Source organism: Hemitrygon akajei, chromosome 3 (assembly GCF_048418815.1).
Source record: "Hemitrygon akajei chromosome 3, sHemAka1.3, whole genome shotgun sequence".
NCBI lineage: Eukaryota > Metazoa > Chordata > Chondrichthyes > Myliobatiformes > Dasyatidae > Hemitrygon > Hemitrygon akajei.
The window spans coordinates 43,080,998-43,106,559 of NC_133126.1; the positions used below are offsets into that span (position 1 = coordinate 43,080,998).

Below are 25,562 nucleotides of genomic sequence, written 5' to 3' on the forward strand. Positions count from 1 at the left end.
TGAGTTTAATTGTTTTCGAATGCAGAGTCAAATCGAGCATAAAAGAAGAGGAGGAGGAAGGTTATGGTATGTAATGTTTAACTTTGGGGTTGGAGCTAGAGAGAATGAGCATCTTAAAGTAGCTGACAGGGATAAATACCTAAAGTGCTCAAAGGGAAAACAAGGACTGGAATGATACAGGCAGCAGGGTTTTAAAATTTAAAACCAGCACGGATGTACAAGTTATCATTTCTGAGTCAAACATCTGACTAAAACAACATGTCACCATAACTCTCCACAGTCAGATCTTAAGGAAATGGTGTGAGTAGCAATAGTCATTGTTCTGAGGGCAGAATCCAAAGGCAAGTGGGACAAGAAGGAGATTGATTTACTCTCAATGGACCCCAATTCTCAGTGTCAGGGCACAGTGATGGAAAGCTCTGATTTCTTTTCCCCTTCATAAACTACCTAGACTGGTATAGCGATCTGACATTAAATGATAAAATTATGCTAATTTTATCTTTTGTAGCAGATAGGAATGAATCACTCAGCCACACCAGCTTGGTTCCTTCCATTGGAAAATCACCAGATGAGTCACAAATCAAAATTTAGCACAAACTCCACTTACAAGTGGTGGGGGTAGATTTTAAACCTGACCCCGGTCAGAAACTAGCATTGCACATTAAGAGGGTGGCCAATTTACACTGACATTAAATCATTTTCTATAATGCACAATCTCTGATGTCAATTTAGCACACAAGCAGCAAATTGAAACTCTCTTCCAGTTACAGGTATTAATTGAAGAGTTTTAAAAATTCTAATAGAATCTTATATTATCTCAAACAAATCTGTACTCATTACTATGCCAATTTCTACATTAAAATTACTGTGCAATCTTTTATCACCATGGGTAATATGAATTGAGAATGCTTTCAATGTAATTCAAATGAAATGGCACATGACCTTTCTCCTAGTACTGAGAGAGAAAGAATCTCATTCTCCACATTTTTATAATTCAGATAATTTCATCTTCAGTACCAGGTCATTCCATAAATATTCAAACACAATGTCCTTTTATCCGTCATACCTCAAAACAATGCATACAGATGGTTTGTTTTAACCAAGTAGCTTCTCAAATGTTGCACAGTTTCAAATTATATTATCAGCACTCTAAAGCCAAACGCATCATATAATGTAACCGTATTGTTCTTTTAACTAGATCACATGATGAAGAGAAAAAATGTAACTAATTGAGGACCATGGAGACCCATTGTTGAAAACGAGATTTATATTTATTTAAATGTTGCGCGATATCTGTGATTGATTATCCATAAAAGTCAGGAGAACAGCAAGTTCCTCATTTTCAGAACAAGCAGACTGTACGTGGCTAAATGATATTATGCCTTGGTTTCTCTACAGAATCAGAGAATCACAGGATGATGTTGGTTTCAGCATTCTTTCTCCATACACTCATAGCAGATCTGCTCCATAAATCTGTCAGATCATAGGGGTTATGTTCCCTTTGACCTGTTTTACAAGGCTTTTAAGTATAATTGTAAACTCACTGTGAAACTTTAACTCTTCTTGCAATTAATAATATGAAGTACTCATTACGAACTTGATTTAAGAGTTGTTGAATTAGGCCAATTATAAAGGTATCATTGTGCCTACAATTGGCAATTAATTTTGCCCACATGTGGGGCAGAGGGGGAAAAAAAAAGGACCAGCCATGATTGGATGGTGGAACAGACTCGATAGGCCAAATGGCCTAATTCTGCTCCTATGTCTTATGGTTTTATGTTCATGGGAATTGACTGTCCCAGCAGTCGATTGCAAGAGTATGGGGAAGGGGAGGGGCAAACGGAGCCACAACAACTCCCAAAAAGCTATTCAGAAACAATACATGCAATGTGTTTTTTAAAGTTTACTTGCATATGTTCTCCCATAACAAAATGGATCTGTCCAACAGTCCCTGTAACTGCTGGCAAATTGAAACTCCTTAGAGCTTAGAGTCTGACAAAGAATGTCCTTTGACCATAAATTGTTATAAAGGAGGAAATGCTGATTTGCCAACGGCAAGCTCCCATGGAAAGCAATGTAATGATGGCCACTGGCATGATGTTTATTGACGAATGCATAACTAGCCAGGGCATATGTGTAATGTCCAGCCCTTCTAAACTTCCTGACGAAGGGTCTCGGCCCGAAACGTCGACAGCACTTCTCCCTATAGATGCTGCCTGGCCTGCTGTGTTCCATCAGCATTTTGTGTGTGTTGTTGTTTGAATTTCCAGCATCTGCAGATTTCCTCGTGTTTGCTAATCTTTCAAACCTATTTGAGAGAGGAAGGCAGGCCTCAGTTTAGCAACTCATTCTAACAATACCCTTTACTATGTCAGAATTTATTGTTCACATCTTTGACATGAGGCTGTTGTGTATTTAAAATTTCAGTAATATTTGAGTAATATTGTAAATATAGCTTGATCAAATACTCATTGTTTACATAATTCATTACGGGTTATGTGTAAATGTACGTGAATGGCATACGTCATGATGCGACCACGCCATAAGTGCAGGCCTCACTGAAGTGAAACTAAACAAAAATGAAGTTCACATCCAACCCTGGCTGCATGTTGTCACATCAATTAGTTTTATGTGTTGGAGTTATAAAATATAATAGGGCCTGAACTATTTTCTCCTGATGCCAGGACATCCAGAGTCACAGAGTCAGGAATGAGGGGGAGGTAGAGGCAATGTTCCCTCGAGGGTGTGTGCATGTGCACGTGCACACTCATCTTTTGCTACTAGCGCACAAAGGAGTTTAAACTGCGCACAAAAGGTTGTCACCTTCTACCTCCTTGGCATATTAAGTATATTTCAAGCTTGTACACAATCACATTGCCTTTTCTGGTTTATGATCTGGATGGTGTTGAGAATGTGGAGTTTGCAGGTTTTAGAGCTGGCCTACTTACACTGTTTTTATTGAAGAAATCGTTCAGTACGCACATGTTGTTGTCACTAGGCAAAGAATTGCACAGCACAAGATTTTTGAGCACACTGGTCATTACAGATTAGAGGCAACATTGGTTAGAGGTCATTGACTGATAATGAACAGGGTCAGGTGCTGGTGGTCAGAGTCTAGATCGGGGTAGTCCATGGTCGAAGGCCAGCAATCCCTGTGCAAAGATGTCAGGTCAGCAGAGATGGAGGACGAAGACCAGCAATCCCCATGGTCAGTGACTGAAGGAGCCAATCATGACCTTAGGCCCTGTGGATGAGGGTTGGTGAATCTCCCAGGTTAGTGAGTCCCAGCGTTGGTCATCTGTGTGAGCCTGGAGTTCAAGGCTCAGAGTTGAAAGTCCAGTCATCGTTAAGTCATTGGGACCAAAGTCAGTGAGTCCAGAGGTCAAGACCTAATGGTCAAAGACCCTAGGATGGTGTGTCCGGAAGATGGAGGCCCAGTGTCCGTGAGTCCATGCCAGACTCTGGAAGGTGGAGGTCTGGAGGTGGCCTGTCCTGGCAATGGAGATCTGGCTGTATGAGAGAATTGCCGGGAGGGTGGAAATGACTTGTTTTGCTGTTATGGTTGTTATTGCAGTTTTGTTGAACATTGTGGGCATGTTATGTTGTTGCTGGAATGTGTGGCAGTACCTGCAGGCTGCCTCCAGCACATCCTTTGGCTGTGTTAGTTGTTAATACAAGCAATGGATTTCATTGTAAGCTTCAATGTACATCTGATAAATAAATGAATCTGAAAAGGCTAAATAGTTATCCTGAGGCTGCAGTCAGGCATGTTGCCATCATAATTTAATGTTCCCAAATCCCATCACTTTCTGTTGCGTGGAATAAACTATAATTAAGCTATAAACCTATAACTATAAAAGGGTACCTGGAGGCACATGATAAAGAAGGCTATAGTCAGCATGGTTTCCTCAAGGGAAAGTCTTGCCTGACAAATCTGTTGGAATTCTTTAAAGAAATAACAAGCAGGATAGACAAAGGAGAATCGGTTGATGTTGGGTACTTGGATTTTCAGAGGCCTTTGACAAGGTGCCACACATGAGGCTGCTTAACAAGCTACAAGCCCATGGTATTACGGGAAAGATTCTAGCATGGATAAAACAGTGGCTGGTTGACAGAAGGCAAAGAGTGGGAATAAAGGGAGCCTTTTCTGGTTGGCTGCCAGTGACTAGTGGTGTTCCACAGGGGTCTATGTTGGGACCAATTCTTTTTAGGTTACATGTCAATGATTTGGATGATGGAATTGATGGCTTTGTTGCAAAGTTTGCTGATGATATGAAGATAGGTGGAGAGACAGGTAGTTCTGAGGAAGTAGCGAGGCTACTGAAGGATTTAGATAGACTAGGAGAACAGGCAAAGAAGTAGTAGTTGGAATACAGTGTCGGGAAGTGTATGGATATGTAGCTTGGTAGGAGAAATGAAAGGGTTGACTATTTTCTAAAAGGAGAGAAAATACAAAAAACTGAAGTGCAAAGAGACTTGGGAGTCCTTGTGCAGGATTCGCTAAAGATTAATTTGCAAGTTGTGTCTATGGTGAGGAAGTCAAATGTAATGTTAGCATTTGTAACACTTAACCAACAGGCTGGTATATGTCTAGGGGAAAAGGAGATCCAGCCACACACCAACCCCACCTCCCGTACACGCAGGTGCTGTGAGAATCAAGTTTATGCCTCACGCCCGCACACAGTATCAAATTCACACCGGATATTGTTATGAAATACATTTTAAAGAGTTTACTAAAACTAAAAGAGTACTAGGCAATACAATATATATGAAAGGAAAGAAAAAAAACAAAAGGCGCCAACTTATCAAAGTTCAGTCAGTTTAGTGCACATCGTTGGAGCTCAACCATCGAACCATTCGACCCCTCGTCGCTTGCCTCCGACCTCCACGTCTTCGCACCTGGGACCACCCCTGGTGGTCAACCAAGCAGTGCAGCGCACGTCCACCTTCCTCGGTGTCTTCCTCTCGACTCTCCTCAAAAGACCGCGAAACCCCCCCCCCCCCCCAAGTTCCCAGCCTCACAAGACAAAATAACATTCCCCATTGGTTAACAAATGAATACAATCCCCATATCAGCAAGTCTAAAGCTAAACAACTGCGAGAGAAACACTTATCAGACAAAGAAGCATTCCTACTCTTAACAAACCAAAGAAGCCATTTTGAGTAACATACACAGGACATTGTACACATTCATTTCAAGAGGACTAGAATATAAAAGCAAGGATGTAATGTTAAGAATTTATAAAGCACTGGTGAGGCCTCACTTGGAGTCAATGTTCCCTCTAAGGTGTGCGTGTGCACACATCTTTTGCTACTATGAGAGGTGACCACATTGAAACATATCGAATGGTGAAAGGCCTTGATAGAGTGGATGTGGAGAGGATGTCTCCTCTGGTGGGAGAGTCTAAGACCAGAGGACGCAGCCTCAGAATAGAATGGAGATAAGAACGAATTTCTTTACCCAGAGAGTGGTGAATCTGTGGAATTCTTTGTCACGGGCATCTGTGGAGACCAAGTCTTTATGTATATTTAAGGCAGAAGATGATAGATTCTTAATTGGTCAGTGCATGAAGAGATATGGGCCAAGTCAGAGATTGGGGCTGTGGAGAAAAATGGGTCAGGCATGATGAAATGACAAAGTAGACTTGATGGGCCAAAATGCCTAATTCTGCTCCGATAACTTATGGTCTTATGATAAAAATATCAAAGTTTGTAAATATGTTCTTAAGAAATGTCATATAATGGGGGGGTTGGTTGTTTAGAATTTTGACATTTTATTGCTGCAATTATGGTCATGTTTAGCATAAGTTATTGTGGAACATTTTGTATTTAAAAAAGATGAAATTAGTACAGATCAGTCTGTTCTGCTGTCACATTGCAATATAAAAGAGGAAACATTGCTATCAGCACTTTCTACATTAAATAAACAAAATTGACACAAAATCATGTGTCACAATTCACGCGGTTTGTAGATATATGGATAACGTGCCGCTTTCATTATATTTAAAATCAAAATCTTAAATTTAATATTTTTTCAGAAAAAAAAACAAAGGCTATCACAAGCAAAATTTCAAATGCAGATCATGGTGTTTTCTTCTTTGTTTCCTTGAGGTTGAAACCAAAGGCATGTAAAGCATGTTGATAATTTGTATCAATATAAATTATTTTTCTGTAAGGAAAGTGACATAGATTGTGCTTATCTTCCTAAAAATTCACAGCAAACCTGAGCACTTTCCTTTCAGCTGCGGATGACTGACATTTTACTTCTACTGGTCATTAATATCACTTCTCACATTTCATATGCTTTGACTGAGACAGCACACTGTCTCTAGTTACTGCATAGCAACAGAAACTTTTACAAGTAAATAAAGAAATTAAATAGCTCGCAAAATTACAGAAACCTTTTTTTAAACAGTTCAGCAATTCAAATCCCAGGAGTGTACTGGATTAATCTGATAAGTAGTGAATTCATTATAATTTAAAATACGAAAATCAAGAATTATTTCCACCATGACCCAGCTGTCATGTTCAAACTTGAAAATTCAAAACCACAGTGATTAAAATAGGGCCAGGTTAAGTTAATCATTGCCCTGGTACCTCAGAAACTACTTTTATATCAAACAAACTCCTCCAATAATTACCCTTCTTAAATATGCATTAGTGAAACCCCCGAAGACTACTGTTAAGTTTATGGCTTGTCATAAATTCTCTTCCTCTTGTTGCCATTAGAGGAGATACGCTTATGGAAGGTCTCCACAGGAAGTTTCTCTCTTTGTCTTTTATCAAAAGCACCAGCATTAGCATCATGCTTTTCTTAAAACCAAAAGGAGCCAATTGCTGTCAGTGTGTTTCAGAGAATTCCTTTGATAGAGCTCTTGGAGATTTAAGCATGCAAGCAATAAATTATTAACTCCCTCTTGTCTTGGCCATTCCAGATGGGCAACACTGTTGGCAGCCAACTTCCAAGTGCAGCTACAGAATAAAAGTTCTATTCGATGCAAATAGAAAGGAAGCAAGCCCCATCACAGTAGAATAATCCTTGATAAATTGTTGTAACTAAATATTCAAAGATGTCTGTAAAATGATGCAAATAAGTACCAAATTTTTTAAAAATAGCAACTTGTTTTATTAGTCAGATGCCATTAAATATGGATCATATTGGTCCCCTTGTTACTTTGAGCGGACCATAAATCAATCTGAAAAGTGAGCCCTTATTTTAACAGTAGCATCTTCGCTCTGCTCACTGTGAGCAGTTAAAGCCCCTATTTCTAAAAGGTGACACAACCTTTGTTGGCTCCTACTACCAGATGAACAGGATCCCACTTGACAGTTAAAAGTGACCACCTGATAGTATCGCTTTACATCATCTTAAATAACAGTTTGGGGGAAGCTATGTGCACGTTTAATTGAAAAAGAAGTCAGGTGGTAAATCTGGCTTTGTGTCAGGCTGGTCCCCTGAATCATTTGCATTAATGTCTTTGCAACTTCTGTGTCCCCAGATCTTGGACACACCTGAGGGCATGCTACACCACTTCCATCCAGAAAAGAAAGTGTTGTGTGCAATAATGTGCTCACATCAGAATACTAATATTACGGTGTCTTACTTCATTGTCTTTGAAGCTTTCTGTGGGAGACATTATAATGCAATGTGATTGCTGGAGTGTGTTTATGCTCACTGGGGCCCTCTGGTGTTCAATTGTCAAAATGTAAGTACAATAGGAACAATGGTGAAGGAACTCAGCCAGTCGAGCAGCATCTGTAGAAGGAGACAGACAGTCAACATCTTTCATCTGGACCCAAAATATTAACTGTCCATTCCCCTCTATAGCTGCTGCTCGAGCCACTGAGTACTGTACCTCCAGCAGGTCATTTCTTTGCTCCAGATTCCAGCACGTGCAGTTTCTTGTGTCTCCATTAGTACAATACATATCCCTCCAGAGTCGTAAGAGACACCTGAAAACTAAATATTGAAGGTACTGGAAATCTGAAATTAAAGTTGTTCCATGTTCTGATTAACAGCTAAGAAATGTAATGTGGCAATAATATCATCTGATAAAAGCAATCCAACAGGCCCAAATGCCTTGGAAAATTCCTTGGCACTTAAGGATACTACGAGGGGTGATTGATAAGCTTGTGGCCTAAGGTAGAAGAAGATGAGTTATACAGCTCTTGTTAATGCACGTGCAGGTCAACTTTTTGAGTGATTATGCAGAAAGTTTGAAGTTAATAACTCATCAGTTAATAACTTACCAGGGGTGATTGATAAGTTCATGGCCTAAGGTAGAAGGAGATGAGTTAGCATTCATTTCAAGAGCATGGATGTGATGCTGAGGCTTTATAAGGTACTGGCGAGGCCTCACCTTGGGTATTGTGAACAGTTTTGGGCTCCTCATCTGCTGGCTTTGGAGAGGGTCCAGAGGAGATTCACAAGGATGATTCTGGGAATGAAAGGGTTATCATATGAGGAATGTTTGATGGCTCTGGGTCTGTCTGGAATTCGGAAGGATGAGGGGGATCTCATTGAAACCTTTCGAATGTTGAAAGGCCTAGACAGAATAGATGTGGAAAGGATGTTTCCCATGGGAGAGTCTAGGTGGGAGAGTCTAGGACAAGAGGGCACGGCCTCAGAATAGAGGGGTGTCCTTTCAAAACAGAGATGCGGAGAAATTTCTTTAGCCAAAGGGTGGGGAATTTATGGAATTTCTTGCCACTTGCAGCTGTGGAGGCCAGGTCGTTGGGTATATTTAAGGCAGAGATTGACAGGTTCTTGATTGGACATGGCATCAAAGGTTATTTGGTATTTCTCCTACCAAACTCTTTTCCAACTTTGTATTTCATTTGCCACTTCCTTGCCCAATATCCTAATCTGTTCAAGCTCTTCTGCATCCTATCTGTTTTCTCAACATTACCCGCCCTTCGACCAATCTTCGTATCATCTGCAAACTTGGAAACAAAGCCATCTATTCCATCAACTAAATCATTTACGTACAGCAAAAAGAGAAGTGGTTCCAACACTGACCCCTGTGGAACATCACTAGTCACTGGCAGCCAACCAGAAAAGGATCCTTTTATTCCCACTTGCTGCCTCCTCCCAATCAGCCAATGGTATAACCATGTTAGTAACTTTCCTGTAATACCATGGACTCTTAACTTGGTAAGCAGCCTCATGTGTGGCACCTTGTCAAAGGCCTTCTGAAAATCCAAATATACAACATCCACTACATCCCCCTTTATCTATCCTACTTGTAATTTCCTCAAAGAATTCCAACAGGTTCATCAGGCAGGACTTTGTACTATCTTGTCCTGTGTCACCAAGTACTCCATCACCTCATCCTTAACAATTGACTCTTCCCTACCACTTAGGTCAGGCTAACTGGTCTATACACTGCAGAACAGGTCCTTCACGCCCACCAATCAGAGCCACTCAGCAACCCACCCACTTAACCTGAGTTTAATCACAGAATGATTTACAATTAACCCACTTTGGGTATGTCTTTGGGCTGTGGGAGGAAGCTGGAGTGCGGCAGGAAACCCACACAGTAACGGGGAGAACATACATACTCCTTGCAGATGACGCCAGAATTGAACTCTGAACTCTGACAACCTGAGCTAACATTGCGCTAACCACTGCACTTCTGTGGCTTCCATTAATAATGGACTTATTCAAACATAATGAAACTTATGTATGCATTTTATATATTACAAAATTACTACAAATGTTCAAGGCTTATGTACTTATTTTATACTATGGCCCCTTAAAAAGGTCAATATATCTTTCTATGGGTTTGAATACTCAAAATTGAACTCTAAATACCATTTTGCATCCAAGTAATATCGGATGTACCTGAAGCACAAGTTGCTCCACTCTAACTGTGCCTGCTCCCAGACTGCCATTTACCGCTGCAGTTATAATACACAGCAGCCTTGTTTGTCAGTGGGTCAATTACAAACAACTCTGAAATGCTGAATTTGAGAAAAGTCACATACCTATTTGGTATGTGCTTTTAGGAACATGTAATCACTTAAATCTGAAGTGGGTTTAAAAGTACTTCCTGTAGCGGTGTGCTACACGCAGCGCTGCAATAACGACACGGAGTCGGTGAGCTGCAGTTACAAAAGAGGTTTATTCAAACTTCGCGGCCTCGCTTTAAAGCCTTCCTGATCCCGCCCTCCCCGGGCGGGACTGCTGTAGGGGGCGCATATTCACAGTCCCGTCCCGCGTGCGGGCTTTTCCCCCTTGCTGGTGAAGCAGGCTTGGCGCCCTCTTTGGGACCGGCCTTAATGCCGGCGCATGCCGGTTCGAGTGCGCTGGGAAGTGGGTCGCCACATTCCCAACATATACTGTACCCCTGCCAGTCCAGATGGGATTGAGTGAGTGGAGTTTGGGCACAATTTAGTGGTGTTCTCCAATCACCCTGGCTAGGCACAGGCAACGAGACAAAGACAGAGAGTGGAGTGCAGGGATCTTCAATATTATGACTTGTCTGTTCGTTAAATTACAGGGTAGACTCACTTGGAATGTTTTTAATTCTGTCTGAATTAAACAGGAGATAAAGCAAATTGTATCAGCAGTAACCCAGCAGTGCAGCAAAAGCATTATAAAGCGCCACTCTCTAAGTTCTTGCTGAAGAAAGACGAAAGATACCCCACGCCCACATGCAGTCCTCAGAGCGACTGAATAGGACCAATCAGTATCATTACAATCTCAGTACTGTGGTTACTCATTCCACCAATTAACTGTGCTTTCACTGCAAGTGTGACCTGGGACCTGCAAATGTTCTGGGATGTTGTCCTTACTGCTTGGATGAAGGTATTTTTAACTGTTGAATGATTGTCGATCCATTTCTCTGGAAATGCTGTACTCTCCCTTTTGTTAATATTACATCATGGTTGTAAAAATCTTGAATGTAAAAGATTTTTACAATCTTGATAGTAAAAATCTAAGTATATTCAACAATCATAATTATAATCTACCTGTTATTTCTAGTCAAAGACTGTTGTTGGATATGTTTTCTAAAGCTTATGTAAAATGTTCATAACATTTATCTTGCACTCACTTTGAACTGTATTATGAACTGATTTTAAAGCAATTACCCATAGCCTGTCTGTCTCTTATTGGATTGCAAATGCACTGTTCTGTATAAGGTTACTTAACCGGATGCACTGACATTATTTGGGAACAGGATACACACCGTCTGTGTAACTTACACAAAGTTAGTGAGAGTCCTTTCATTAGTTTAGGTCATTTATTTTCTGGAGAACATAAAACTGTATAGTCTGTGTGATGTGAAATATAATGGAGAGCTGGATTCCCCAGAATTTCAATTGTGTTTGCAGCAGGATGCACTGTAATGTAGAGCTATTGGTTTACCTGCAGTAGACTAATTCTAGCCGTTGTGAATAAACCAAAGAGAAAATGCAAGAAACTTGAACCTCTGATTGACTAATGGTTGTTCTATCATTAAGCACCATTCAGATACATTAAAAGAGAGGGTTATTGATTCTTTAAAAGGGTTTGTATGTACTTCTGTACATAGTGCACTGAAGTGCAGTGGGCACGTCCCACAGCTAGGAATTGGAGCCACAACCCCTGCAGCTTCCTGGTGCAGACTTGCGTTTCCGCCAGCGCAGTAATTACAGAACCAGAGAGTCATAGAACACTACGGCACCGCAACAGACCCTTCGGCCCATCTGGTCCGTGCCGAACCATTAACCATCACCACTTGGCTGTCAGCTCCACCCACACTCTCACCAACCTCCCCCTCATGTTCCCCTTAAACATCTCACCTTTTCACCTTTAACCCATGACCTCTGGTTGCAGTCCCAACCAACCTCGGAGGGAAAGGTCTGCTTGCATTTCCCATCCAAATTAGGGCAATACACACAAAATGCTGGAGGCCAAGTCATCCCTCTCCCCAACAGCATCCAAAGCAGTGTATCTGTTGTTGTGGGGAATAGCTTCCTGTCCCCTTTCCCCTCCTGATGGTCACCCAGTTACTTATGTCCTGTACCTTGGGTGTAACCTCCTCCCTACATGTCCTGTTGATCAACCCCTCAGCCTCCCAAATTATCTGGAGTTCATGCAGATCCAGCTCCAACTCTGGTCAGAAGCCACAGCAGGATTCACTTATAGTAGTCATGAACACCTGAGGCCTCTCCGCCTTCCCGCATCCTGCAAGAGGAGCATTCCACTATCCTGCCTGGCATTCCCACTGCTCTAAATCAATAATAGGAAAGAAAGAAAGGAAGAATAGGTAAGGAAAATAAAATCTACCCATATCCTATGTCTCTCCTTGCCAAAGTTTCAACTCTCCTCATCACACTGGACCACTCACACAGTAGCCTCTCCAATAGCTTAACTTCTTTTTATTGCATCTTGCCAAGTGCATAATTTTGCAGAATCAAATGTCTCCTTGGGAAATGTGGCTCGCAAACATACCACTTTTTTCAAACTCTCTCTCCACAGCGGAGGGAGTGGAAAACATCAAGTTCCTTGGGGTGCAGATCTCGGACAATCTCACCTGGTCCAGAAACACCACTGGGATTGTGAAATGGGTCCAGCAGAGATTGCACTTTCTGAGGAAACTTAAACAAGCATCACTCCCCACTAACACCTTAACTACATTCTACGGAGGCGTGGTTGATAGAGTGCTGACCTTTTGCGTCACCACCTGGTACTCCAGCTGCAGTGCTGCCGACAAAAAAGCCTTGCAGAGGGTGGTTAGGGGAGCAGAGAAGGTTATTGGGGTCTCCCTACCTTCTGTCCAAGACCTCTTTCAGAGACGATGCCTCCAGAAGACATGGTACATCATTAAAGACCCCTCACACCCTCTCTATAAACTGTTTGTTCTGCCATCAGGTAAACGTTACGGGAGCATCAAAACAAAAACCACAAGGCTACTAAACAGTTTCCTCCCACAGGCAGTCAGACTGCTAAATAGCTGCTCTACCTGACTCTGCTTTGGACACTTTTAACTTGCACTGGACACTTATAACTTGATTTTAACTGACGTGTGGTTGTTGTGTTTTACTATTTATTGTTGTGTTTACTATTTATTGTTGCGTTTGTTATGTGGGCAAGGCATCAGACTAGTAACCTGAAGGTCACTGGTTCGAGCCTCAGCTGAAGCAACGTGTTTGTGTCCTTGAGCAAGGCACTTAACAACACATTGCTCTGCGACGACACCGGTGCCAAGCTGCATGGGTCCTAGTGCCCTTCCCTTGGACAACATCGGTATCGTGGAGAGGGGAAGGCCTGCAGCTTGGGCAACTGCCGGTCTCCCATACAACCCTGCCCAGGCCTGCGCCCTGGAAACTCCAGGCGCAGATCCATGGTCTCTCGAGACCGACGGATGCCGCAACGTTGTTATGTTATGATTGCACTTGCCCCTGGGAAATGCTCTCTCATTCTGCCCTGCACAGCTGATGTACGGTTAGAATGACAATAACATTTTGAATCTTTTTTTTTGAATATGCGCAATCTAATGTCTCCTCGGGAACTGTGGCGCACAAAAGGTACTTCTGCCAGCACTTTCCCTTGCTATCATAGGTGATGCCTTTCCAGGGACCTGAACAGTCTTTCCAGGTGAAGGAATGGCACACTTGCACTTTTTCTAATCTAATGTCCTGCATTCTGCATTTACTATCTGTTTTCTGCACTGGAGAAATCAACAAAGATTGGCGAAACACCTCTGTTCCATCCACAGCAACGTGCTTGAGTTTGCTGTTGCCTACTGCTTTAATTCCTCATCTCTCTCCTACTTCACTCTCTGTCTGGAGCCCCTTATGCCATTACAGTGAGTCCAATGGATTCCTGAGGAACAGCACCGCTTCCCCCGAATGGGTACATTGCAACCTTCCAAGCACAATACTGGTTTCCATTCCCATTCACTCATCGCTCACATTGACTTCCAGGGTCAACCCAGTCCTGCTCCATCAGAGACATATCCCTCCCTGACCTGCCTTCGACAAGCTGCTTGTCTCTCCTCCCCAATTCTGATGAAGGGACTTCAACCAGAAATGCTCCCTCCATTTCTCTTGCCACAAACGTGACCTAATTTGCTGTGCATCTCCTGCATTTTATTTATTTAGGAAATTAAAATATATGCAATTCTCATTTATTAAATTTTTTTTAATCCATTTATAAAATATTTTCATGATACAACTTCCCAGTTCCGTTCTGACATGACAGTCCATGGCATCCTCTACTATCACAATGAGGCACTCAGACTTTAGGAGCAACACCTCACATACTGTCTGAGTAGCCTCCAACCTCATGGCATGACCTTCCATTTCCCTCATTTTTGGTCATTTATCCCCCTCCGCCTTCTCTCGCCCCACATTCCCTGTTCTGGTTTCCTCTCACCCCTTCTGTTTCCCTCAGCTGACCATCTGGTGCCCCTCATTTTTCTCCTTCTCCCATGGTCCTCCGTCCTCTCCTATCAGATCTCTTCTTCTTCTTCTTCAGCCCTTTCCTTCTTCCACCTCTCAGCTCCCGACTCCTTACTTCATCCTCTGTCCCTCACCCACCCACCTTTCACTCCTTCTCCCCCCCCCACCTTCTTATTTTGGCTTCTTCCCCCTTTCCTTCCCCAGCCTGAAACATCAACCATTTAATCTTCTCCATATCTGCTGCCTGACTTGCTGAGTTCATCCAGAATTTTGTGTGTGCTTTTCACGATACAAACCTCCCAGGCAGTTCTCTGGAGCACTATCAAAGCAAGTTTGACTCTTAAAGATGACATTAGATCATAATAGGAAAATGTTCCAACTGATTTAGTATTTACATTCTCAATTTGAAACGTGTAAATATTGAGGTGTAGATAAGAACATGTAAAGAGCAAAAAACCGCAGTCATTCGCAGTTTCAGTACAAGGCATCACAGAGCTGTAAGACGTTTATCTCACATGGCAGGACACAAGGAAAAAAAATCAAAGGATTATCACAGCACCGAAAATTATTAACCCATTTCACTGCTGAAACCCACAACCTGGTTTGTGAACCTCTAAGAGGCGAGTTCCAAAACATTATCAGTGTATTCTGAGATTCAACAAATCTATAAAATTAGGGCTCTATCTTTTCCATTCTTAACCACTCACATTAAAGAATTGGATGAGCAGTGCTGTGTCGATTTGATAGAAATGATTGGTTTCCTTGGTTAATAATAAATATTACAAAGCAATGCAAAAACCTTGCAAATGTTTATTTGATAGGTTAGATACTGAGAATGTTCCTTGAGTCCAAGTCCAATAATAGGGGCTGCAAACTCAAGACAGTTACAATGTTAATAAATCTAATAGTGGCCTCATCAGTAACTCCTTCAATGGGCATTGGGATGAGCTCTGAGTATGCTGACTGACAGCTGCTAGGCTCAAGCAAAGGTCAGGTAGCAGTCTCTCATTCTTCAGCATATCTCTCTCTTTATGTGAAGTGAGAGGCCAACACAATGGTAGTCGTGTTCAGGACACTAGACTGAATGCCCTGTCATTGGATTCACCACTGAGCTCAGCACAGGAGCAATGGCTTCTTAAAGCTGGGGTTCCCAACCCTTTTTACACCATATTGGGAATCGCTGTCTTAAAGAGAGTGTCCATATGTACCACACCTGGCCAGTTTTAGCCAAGAAGAGCCAGTTCCATACATTCCAATGGGATCACTGATCCTATGAAAAAGGGTAGGGGATTAACTTAATACTTGTAATCCTTAAACTGCTTTTGCTTTTTTTTTTAACCTTATAACATTTGTTTTAGGACAAAGAATAGTTACTTGCAAGACTGAAGCATTTGAGGTTCATCTAATTTTGGAAAAGTTTCAGTCTTATTTTATCTGAATTCCATGATCTAATTGCTGTTTTGTAATGCCAACAATTTAATTCATCCTATACAAACACCAAAACTGAAATACATTGTCTTTAATTGAGGTGCTTTTTTGTTAAATTCTCTTCCTCTGTAGCATATTGTTATTGTATGCTTAACCTTGCTCTGTATTAATGCTCCTCATTGGGATTTGGGGTTTTTAATTTTGTAAAATGTTTTGAAAAACTAATTAAAAATTTTTTTAAAAAACTGAAATACAATGGCAGATCTATTTACTCGATATCTTTGGGAATAACGTAGCCTGTTCACACTTTTAATGGCTGTTTTTGACTAATGAGCAGTAGACTAGCAAGGCCAATAAACATTCAAAGAACGACCTGGGGTTTCCATTCCCAAGCGCATGTATTTTTACAAAATGGGATTGTTTGTCAAATGTCAGAGGCAGCCACCCCCATTGCTTATTAAACATTACTGCCTTGAATGTACCCACAAAAAAAATTATGTTCAACTAGGATTTCAGAGATCTCCTATTGTTCATTTATCATGCCTTTCAATGAATGTAAAGAAAGTTGAGAAATCCAGTCCCTCCTCTGAATGCAAAGGTAGTTCAGCTTCAGTTCACAGTCCATATTTGCATGTATAATTAACTGTCAAATAATGGATTTCCTTCATAAATCCAAATTAGTTGTCCGTTACCATGGTAATGAAACAGCTAAAACATTCATGTCTATTGTTTTCATTGAATTGGAATGAGTCTCCTGGCCTAGGGCTGCATTGTTTACAATGTATATTAACTAGTCTTAACAACAGCAGCAAGTTTGCTCAAAAATAAGTGAGAATATTGAGAAAAACATAATTTATTTTCTCATTTGATATATAAGAATTGCTGTGGAAACAAGCTGCAAATTCTCACCTGCTAGCTATTAAACCTAGCCCTAAGGACCAATGTCATGTTTCTATGTCCTTCTCAATATCAGCAACAGAATTTCTCCTCGCCACTTGGCAGTGAGCAGGTCCTGGTAAACCTGATGTTATGGATATTGCTGGTTCTGTTGATACACCCACCCAAAGGCAATTTATCAGCAATTCACTTGGACACGAATAGTTCCTGGGCCACGTTACTGCAGTAGGCACAGTTTAGCCTGGCTTTGTCCCAATTTGTCACTTAAGGTATGTGTCATTTAAGGTAAAATTGGATAGGTATATGGACAGGAAAGGAGTGGAAGGTTATGGGCTGAGTGCGGGTAGATGGGACTAGGTGAGATTAAGAGTTCGGCACGGACTAGGAGGGCCGGAATGGCCTGTTTCCGTGCTGTGATTGTTATATGTTATATGTTATATGTTAAATGATCAGCAGTGGGAATTGAAGGCTGATTTGTTTTTTTTCTGACTGTTCCATTGTCCAGTGGGGATATATTACCACTCGTACCAAATTTTGTTACTAGCACACAAACTAGAAATCTAGAATCTCCCAAATCAATGAGGAACCATATTTTAGAGTTATAGGTTAAATCTTCAAGAAACAAACAATGTTAAAAGAATACAGTGTATTTTCTGATGTTTTGAAAATTTAAGGGAAATTAGAAGAAATTTCTGTTTAAAGAAGTTTTACAGAAATCACCTGATATTAAATTATCATCAGATGAATCATTTGTTGAAAATACAGAGGATTCCGATTAATTGGGCCACTGATTAATCAGGGCAGCCACTTGTTTGGGACAAAAACTACCGGTAATCAAGAAAGTAGCCGGAATTCTCTTCATTTATTTGGGGCACTATGCCACTTAATTGGAACAGGAGACTGTTGCCGAACAGTTTCTAACTAGCGGCAGTCACACACATTTCTGTGGCAGTTAGACACGATGCCATAGTTGACGAGAAATAAGTAGAAAGACAAATCAGAACTGTTTTTCTCACTGTGTTTGCCAGTATTCAGACTTGAAGCTGCCAGAAATGGCCGGGAACTACAAAGAATTTGAAGGTAGTGACCGACAATCATTTTGAATGTTACAATGAAAATGAAGATTTGGAGGATGCAATCCTCGAAAGCATTGAATGAAAGCAGTCCATTATCTGCACTGATCTTGTTCATTTGCGTCATTCAAACAAACACGGCCGCATTCACAGGATGAATTCCTCTTTAAGAACTAATACACTGTTTTACTGTACTATAGTAGCACTTGTAGTTTTCTAATATGTTCTGTATTTCATTTGAATTCATAATTTGTTACTTAGTTAAATGGTATCTTTTTAACTATTTCCCTGAAACTTTGGCTAATTGGGACAGCTGCTTAATTGGGCCAAAATGTACTGGTCTGATGTGTTCCAGTTAACCAGAATCCACTGTAAATGATTGAAACCTGTGCAAGTGTTTCATTAGTCACTTGACAGACCAGTGTTCTATTAAGTGTTCCGGGTGTAACATTTTTAGATCCAAAAACAAACCAGCTGAGGTTGTTTAAGCAGCATCTGTGCAGGCAAAGGGATAGTCAATGGTTCTTGCTGATTTTCTGCATCAGGCCTGAGAGTGTCGTGGGGAAATAGTCGACCCAAAATGTCAACCATCTCTACAAACGCTGCTTGATTTACTGAATTCTCCAGCAGGGTGTGATTTTTGCTTCATATTCCAGCATTTGCAGCTTTTGTAACATTTTTCAAACTTATTCATGTTTCCATTATTCACTTTTGTCTAATCGCAGTACAACAGTGATTGATTTGTCTTTAAACCTTCCTCAAAAGCATAAATGTTCTATTAAATTACTGGAATCTCAGATTAACGTGTGGGTAAATGCCACTCTTCCTACCACGCCTGTGCTACCACTTATGCGTTCTCAAATGAAACTAAACTTCCAATGTTTCTGCATCCTTGCTTATTTCTCATTTTCAAAAGTTGGAATTAATTTCCTTTCAAATTATATTTTCCCTTCCTCAATAGTAATTTACAAACACAAGAGATGCTGCAGATGCTGGAAATCCAGAATAACACACACAAAATACTGGAGGAACTCAGCAGATCAGGCAGCCTCCATGAAGAGGAATAAACAGTTAATGTTTTGGGCCTAGACCCTTCATCATTGTGTGTGTGTGTGTGTGTGTGTGTGTGTGTGTGTGTGTGTGTGTGTGTGTGTGTGTGTGTGTGTGTGTGTGTGTGTGTGTGTGTGTGTGTGTGTGTGTGTGTGTGTGTGTGTGTGTGTGTGTGTGTGTGTCCCCGTCCGTCCGTCCTGCTTGGGAGCAAATTCAGCTAAGAAGCATTTCACATTGTAATTACCTGCTGTATCTGATGATAGCATTTAAGGAGGTTTTAGATCATTTAAGATGAATGTGAGTTCACATCTGGACCTGTTTATGTGATCCACAGAAACATAACATGGTCCTGTTCCAAAAGGTGTTCTCAATAAAACCATGAAGCAAGGAATGGCTTGGCAGCACGAGCAACCATGTCCTCATTACCAGATGATGTTGCATTTGGCTTTCAGTCAAAAGGAGTCATGCCACACTATGATTTTGTTCACTCTCCTTACGCCCCAAATTTTTTACAGTTCTTTGCCTCTCTTCTGGGCTCGTCAGGTATCACATTTAGGACTTCACCCATGTTTAGGGCCACATTGACACACAACAAACTTATTGATTTAGCTGGTGGAAAATAATGGAGAATTTCCTCTATCTGCAACTTCGCGCCGTTTCCCTCAGTAGAACCTAATGGTTTTGCTGAATTTGACACATGCCATCTGAGGGAATGCACTAACTGTTAGAAGCTGACACTGAAATGTGTTTGTAGGTGACAGTATTTAGTACCAAAGGCATGTTTAGAATTAGCCAACACTCTCAAATTGCTAACCTGGTTAACTATTTTATAACAGTAAAAAGTTAAAAATTATTTTATGTTCTTTTAAATATCTAGGTGGCAGGGTGGAGATTCGTCTCTACCTAAGGAGGTATAAGGTGCACCTTCTCTCCACTAGCCTGCAAGGTCACACTTGGACAAGGTGTAGCACCTGCTTAAACCCCTGATCAGGGTTGCATGAAGACATGGGAGCAGGAGGTGGATGGTCATAGGAGCAGCTGGTGCGTATCACAAGTCCTGGTTAAGTAACCAGTGATGCCATGCAGACAATCTCTGAAGTGCATTAAGAATGGCTGCTCATCTTGTAAAGACACTGCTCATCAGAAAGCAATGGAAAACCACTTCTGTAGGAAGACCATGATCGCCTGTGTCATGCAAGACATGTAATGAAGAAATGACGGCCAGGGGTTCGGAACTGCTGCAAGGTGAGGAGAGTGGGAAGAAGGACATCCAGGATTCCTGCTCATTGACTACTGTACAATCATAATGGTCTTGTGTTCTACAATTTATATCACTTGCAACAACTCCTCTGGCTAAATGAGCCACCAACGAAGTACGATCATGGATCAGACTGTGTACTGGTCAATAGCATAGTTTGGCGAAGTGAGTTTTAGGAGAGGATAACTAAGTAAGAAAAGCAAAAGCAATCTTCTCATCATCGCAATGGTCACTATCTGCAAATTATACTGACCTGCTGCTGAAGAATTATAACACAATTTTAGAGAGGCTCTGTCTTGATGCACACAGAAAAATGCAACTATAGTCAGCCCTCCTTATCCGCGGGTTCCGCATGCACAGATTCAACCAACCACGGAATGGGAAAATCCGGAAGTTCTCTCTCCAGCACTCGTTGTTTGAGCATGTACAGACTTCTTTTTCTTGTCATTATTCCCTAAGCGATACAGTATAACAACTATTTACATAGCATTTACATTGTATTGGGTATTAAGTGATCTAGAGATGATTTAAAGTATACGGGAGTATTACTTTTAGATACTTGGAATTATCGAAGTCCATTAAAGCATTCATTCAACCAAAAAAGGCAAATTTCACATTGTACACCATCTTCATCCATTAACTTTACAAGTGTTGGATTTTTTCCCAACCAATCCTAAAGTAATCCTATTGCCTTTGTGTTTATGCTAAAGTTGCGTTTTTTCCCTCTTTCAAACGCTCATTTTACTTTGGTATCTGCCTCAACTATTGCCTGGTCTCACATCATTCCACGTAAATAAATCTGGCTCACATGTTATCAGTGACTAATACACACAGAATGCTGGAGGAATTCAGCAGATCGGGCAGCATCTATGGAAATGAATGAACAGTTGGTGTTTTGGGCTGAGACCCTCCATCAGTCCCATGCCCAATTACTCCATTATAAAAGGACTTGGGTATGTGAGGCTACCCCCTCGTACTCTGGTGACAATTCTTGTTGCAAGGTGAATTAAGCCTAGATATTTCTCATCACCAGAGTATCAAGCTAATAGCACTTTCAGCTACCAGACACTCACACTGTGATCTCCTTCCAAATTCCAGATTTGGGTTGGTTATGGATTTTGGGGAGACATACAACGTCCTCTGTCAGCCATAACGCTTATAACTGAAGAACTTTGTTTGATGCTGTAGCTCAAGTGGCTTGCTGAGCAACCACACGTCAGTAAAGTGGAGGCATGTTTCTACAGCCAATTTTTGGGGCCTTCCTACTCCCTTTCTTTCACATTACTGTGGAATTGCCAAATGCATTCTTAGCTCAATATAAGTGTCTCTTTGTGTCACATTCCGCCTCCTGAATTCTTTTCCTCCATGAGATCAACAAGCCGAGTTCACTTTAATCTGGGTTTAGTAGTAGCAAAGAATTTCAAATGTGTACATTGCTTAGATGGTGTACCATGCTGCCGAGGTTTATATTCCCTGGCTCACAGCACCAATGTGACTGATACTCCTCTGTACCACAGTACAACAGGTTCCTTAATTCGGGTATGAAAGAGCTTTTGTTTCACTTCTATCTAGACGAGTCAACCATTTTTAAATGAGCTGGCTCAGAGATGATCTTGAACTCCATAGACCAAATTCTGGATACTTAATTTCCACAATATAGAGAGAGAGATGAACAAGTTTCAAAAGAAAGCAAACAGAATTGTCCAACTGAGGGTATTTGTTTCACATTTCAGATTGTATTGCATCCATCCAGCAAGCTCATGACGTTCACCTGCAATTAGCCAATTTATACGTTGTGGGTCATCTTCATCATCATCATTATGTGCTGTGTCGTAAGATATCGGTGATCGTGGTCTCATGACCATGATTATTCTTCGCAAGTTTTACTACAGAAGTGGTTTGCCATTGTCTTCTTCTGGGCAGTGTCTTTACAAGATTATCAATTCTCTTCAAAGGTTGTCTGCCTGTCTTCAGACATGTCATATGCACCTTCTGCTCATACGGTCATCTACCACCCTCACCCATGGCTTCATGTTCCCAAGAGTGACCTGCAGGCTGGTGAAGGGAAGCAGCGCCTTACACCTCCTTTAGTAGAGATGTTATCTCCATCCCACCACCCGGTGGTGGGGTACTGGTTAGAATACTAGATCAGCAAGCCAGTGGCAGAGACTAATAACCTAGAAACTTGAATTCAAATCTCAACTTGACAGCAAGGAAAGTTATGCAGTTTATCTGGCATTATGTAGGTGATATATAGTCTTGGGAGTGATGGACCTGTTGTGACTCCCTGGTGGCAATTTGGTGAATAGCTGACTGCTAAGGTGGGTGGAGTCAGCAGTACTTTTTCAGCTCTGACAATATACGTGTCTCTGAAGGTCGGTAGCTGACAGCTAATTGACCTTCTCCACTGAGAGGACCACTCGCTGTGACCTGGACCAGGAGAGGAAGGAGGCAGCAAAAAACCAAATGGTGATAGAGGTGGCCAAAACATTCTCAATGATGGATGAATAAAAATTTATCAGGATATGCCCTGAGATGTTAAGTTTCCTAAGCTGGTGTAGGAGGAACAATCTCTGCTGGGCTCTCCTAGTGATGAGTATAATGTGCCTGCCCCACTTCAATGTATTGGTGCTGGTAGTCTCCAAGCATTTGAATGACTTGACAACAGATACAACCTGGCCATTACTTTCCAAGGTAGGGGGTTGTCAGAGGAAGTCATTCCTCATTTCCACTGCCTGGATAGCATTCTGAAGTCAGAACAACTGGCCTATAATCATGAGGTCCCGTGATCTTGTCTTTCTTGGGAACAGGATTAATTGTAGCAACTTTAAATTAGTCCGGAACTCTGCATAATTGCAGGGAGGTGTTAATTATCTCAGCAAATTCAGGTGCTAACTGATCTGTACGGTACCTTAAAGTGCCAGGCATCATCAGGATCTGCAGCTTTCCTAATGTTCTGCATTCAAATAGTCTGTGGACATTTTTATATGGAACCTTTACAATGGGAATGCACCTGTATGGAGATTGCTGACAACTGTTTTCTCAAGGACAATGAAGCGTGGGTGTTCAAACTCCATAGATTGGGGGAAAAAGATGAAAAACTCTGGATGACCTGTCGTGGGTTTGAACCCTGCACTTTTCTGGCTTCTACAGTACCTAACAGCCGGAAAGGGAACTCTTTAGGCTCTGTAAACTGTGAGTATATTTCTGAAGCAACGTATCATGGCCATTTTGCAATTAAGTAGTCAAAACTAATTTAAAGTAGAGAGTGAGATTTATACTCTCAGATTCTGGTTAATTTGCTTTTTAAAGTGCCTTTTTAATAAAAGATGAGATAAATGCAGTTCTCAGAATTCAACCCATGACATATTTTAATAAAATGGCATTAAATATACATTTATAAAAGGACAACAATTAGACATGCTAAACAAATTGCCTTAAGAGAACTGGCTTTAATAATTATTAAATCAGCGGGACTGCAATTCTCTAAAAATGGCACTGTAACTATTTTCATGCATTTATATGAGCCACATATACCTCCCTCCTGACCACTGCTGTCTTTATTTTAATTCTGTGACCCTTTGGATATTCGTAGATTTTGTAAACCTGCAGACTCATCAACTCGAGCGTGGTTCTGGATGATTCGTCCAGCTGCTTATTTAAAATTAAATCAAGTTTAGGTTAAGTTGCTTAAGCCTGACGACTGGCAGCACTGAAGGATCTGCCGCAGAGTGTCCAGCTTTTAAATCTGTATCACAGAGCACAAGCTGAGAGCTGAGGACAGAGCAGTAAACTGAAACTGGCACTTACCCAGAGTTAATCCCTCACAGTCAGACATCACGTACAAAGGGGCTTTTCTACTTCTTCCCTTCTTTCCCACTGTTTTGTCTTGTATCCCTAAACCACCGCAATAACCTAAAGTTTAAGTCTTCCACTGGAGAGCACACTGTGAACCGTAATCAGCCCCAGATGTAACTTGACAGCAGTCCCCACCCCTGCTAATGGAAACAAACAGTCCACAGCTCATTATGGAATCAAAGAATGCAATTCTGTGCCAGAACTCTCTCTTCCCATTGGTGGGTATAATTACTTCTCTCCGCCCATTCCTAACATATTCCCACCCAAGGTCAACGGGTCATATTGGATATACTTAATTGCCATTGAAATATTAATAAGGCAAGAAATGAAGTGTAGAGTGTGAGGTTGGGTTGAAGAAGGCCGGACTGATTCAAAGGCGAGCTGGCTGCTCCGTCGGCTGATGTCGGAGTCAGTGCTGCATTTTCTGCATATATAACCACAGAGAACAAGCAGTCCTGCAAGCTGAAAACGTTAAGCAAGGAGACCATCACTTAAAGTGACGTTGAAACTGTCAGCCATGACATAGGCTCAGCTGTGGTTTATTAATTGACTGGTACCTGTACTTCATCACAAATAATAAAATCTGTATCAGCTTGCTCATCACATAAACATCAGATAAAGGGTTTGCTTCCTTTTACTGAGGCAGGAAAGACTGCCTTCCTTATACACTCAGTGGCCACTTTATTAGGTACACCTGTCCGTCTGCACATTAAATGCAAGTATCTGAGCAGCCAATCACGTGGCAGAACTCGGTGTGTAAGAGCATGCAGACAAGGTCAAGAGGTTCATTTTGTGTTCTAACCAAACATCAGAATGGGGGGGGAAAATGTGATCTTAATGACTTTGAGCATGGAATGATGCCAAATGGGGAGGTCTGAGTATCTCAGAAATTGTTGATCTCCTGGGATTTGCACACACAACAGTTTCTAGAGTTTACAGTGTTTGATGCAAAAAACAAAAAAAAATCCAGTGAGTGGCTATTCCTTGGGCGAAAACACCTTGTTAGTGAGAGAAGTCAGAGGAGAATGGCCAGACTGGTTCAAGCTGCAGAAAAGCGACAGTAACTCCGATTATCTTCTGTTATAACAGGGGTGTGCAGAAGAGCATCTCCGAATGTACAGCATGTTGAACCTTGAAGTGGATGGGCTACAGCAGCAGAAGACCACAAACATATAGGAGGTTCCTAATAAAGTGGCCACTGAGTGTAGTTCTGTGTGACCTTGTCCTAAATCAAGGCTTGATCACTGAGACCAGTTTTCATTAGTGGGCCCACAGGCCCAGATTCCTGACCCAGCTCTCATAACAGTACGGTGAGAGTGGGTGGCGTGAGGCGCCCAGTGGATAGGAGGTTGAGGGGGTGGGGGGCAAGTAGAGATAGTTGCAAGTTGTAGCTTTGGAGATGGCAGGGGAGTTCTGAAACTTTGGTGGGAAGCCAGGAATACAGGAAGAAGCAATAGGTCTTGGCAAGGAAGGTAGGAGATTTTGAGAAGAATGATCCCATGCCTTCTGACCCTACAAAATTACCAAAATGGAAGGAATTTTTTTGTGATCTGACTGCAGCTCCATTGAATGACTGCACATGAGTATAGGTGAGCAGGGCACACAAA

The 25,562-nt window shown here is 41.5% G+C and overlaps 1 protein-coding gene across 1 annotated transcript in view; it reads right to left on the minus strand.

Moving 5' to 3' along the window:
- eml1 (EMAP like 1) overlaps positions 1 to 24,119 on the minus strand; it is a 223,163-nt gene extending 199,044 nt beyond the window's left edge. Inside the window, exon 1 of the mRNA XM_073039693.1 lies at positions 23,908 to 24,119. Within this exon, the coding sequence (XP_072895794.1) occupies positions 23,908 to 23,935 (28 nt within the window). The 5' untranslated portion in view covers positions 23,936 to 24,119. The remainder of the gene's footprint in view (positions 1 to 23,907) is intronic.
- Positions 24,120 to 25,562: the final 1,443 nt, after the last annotated feature.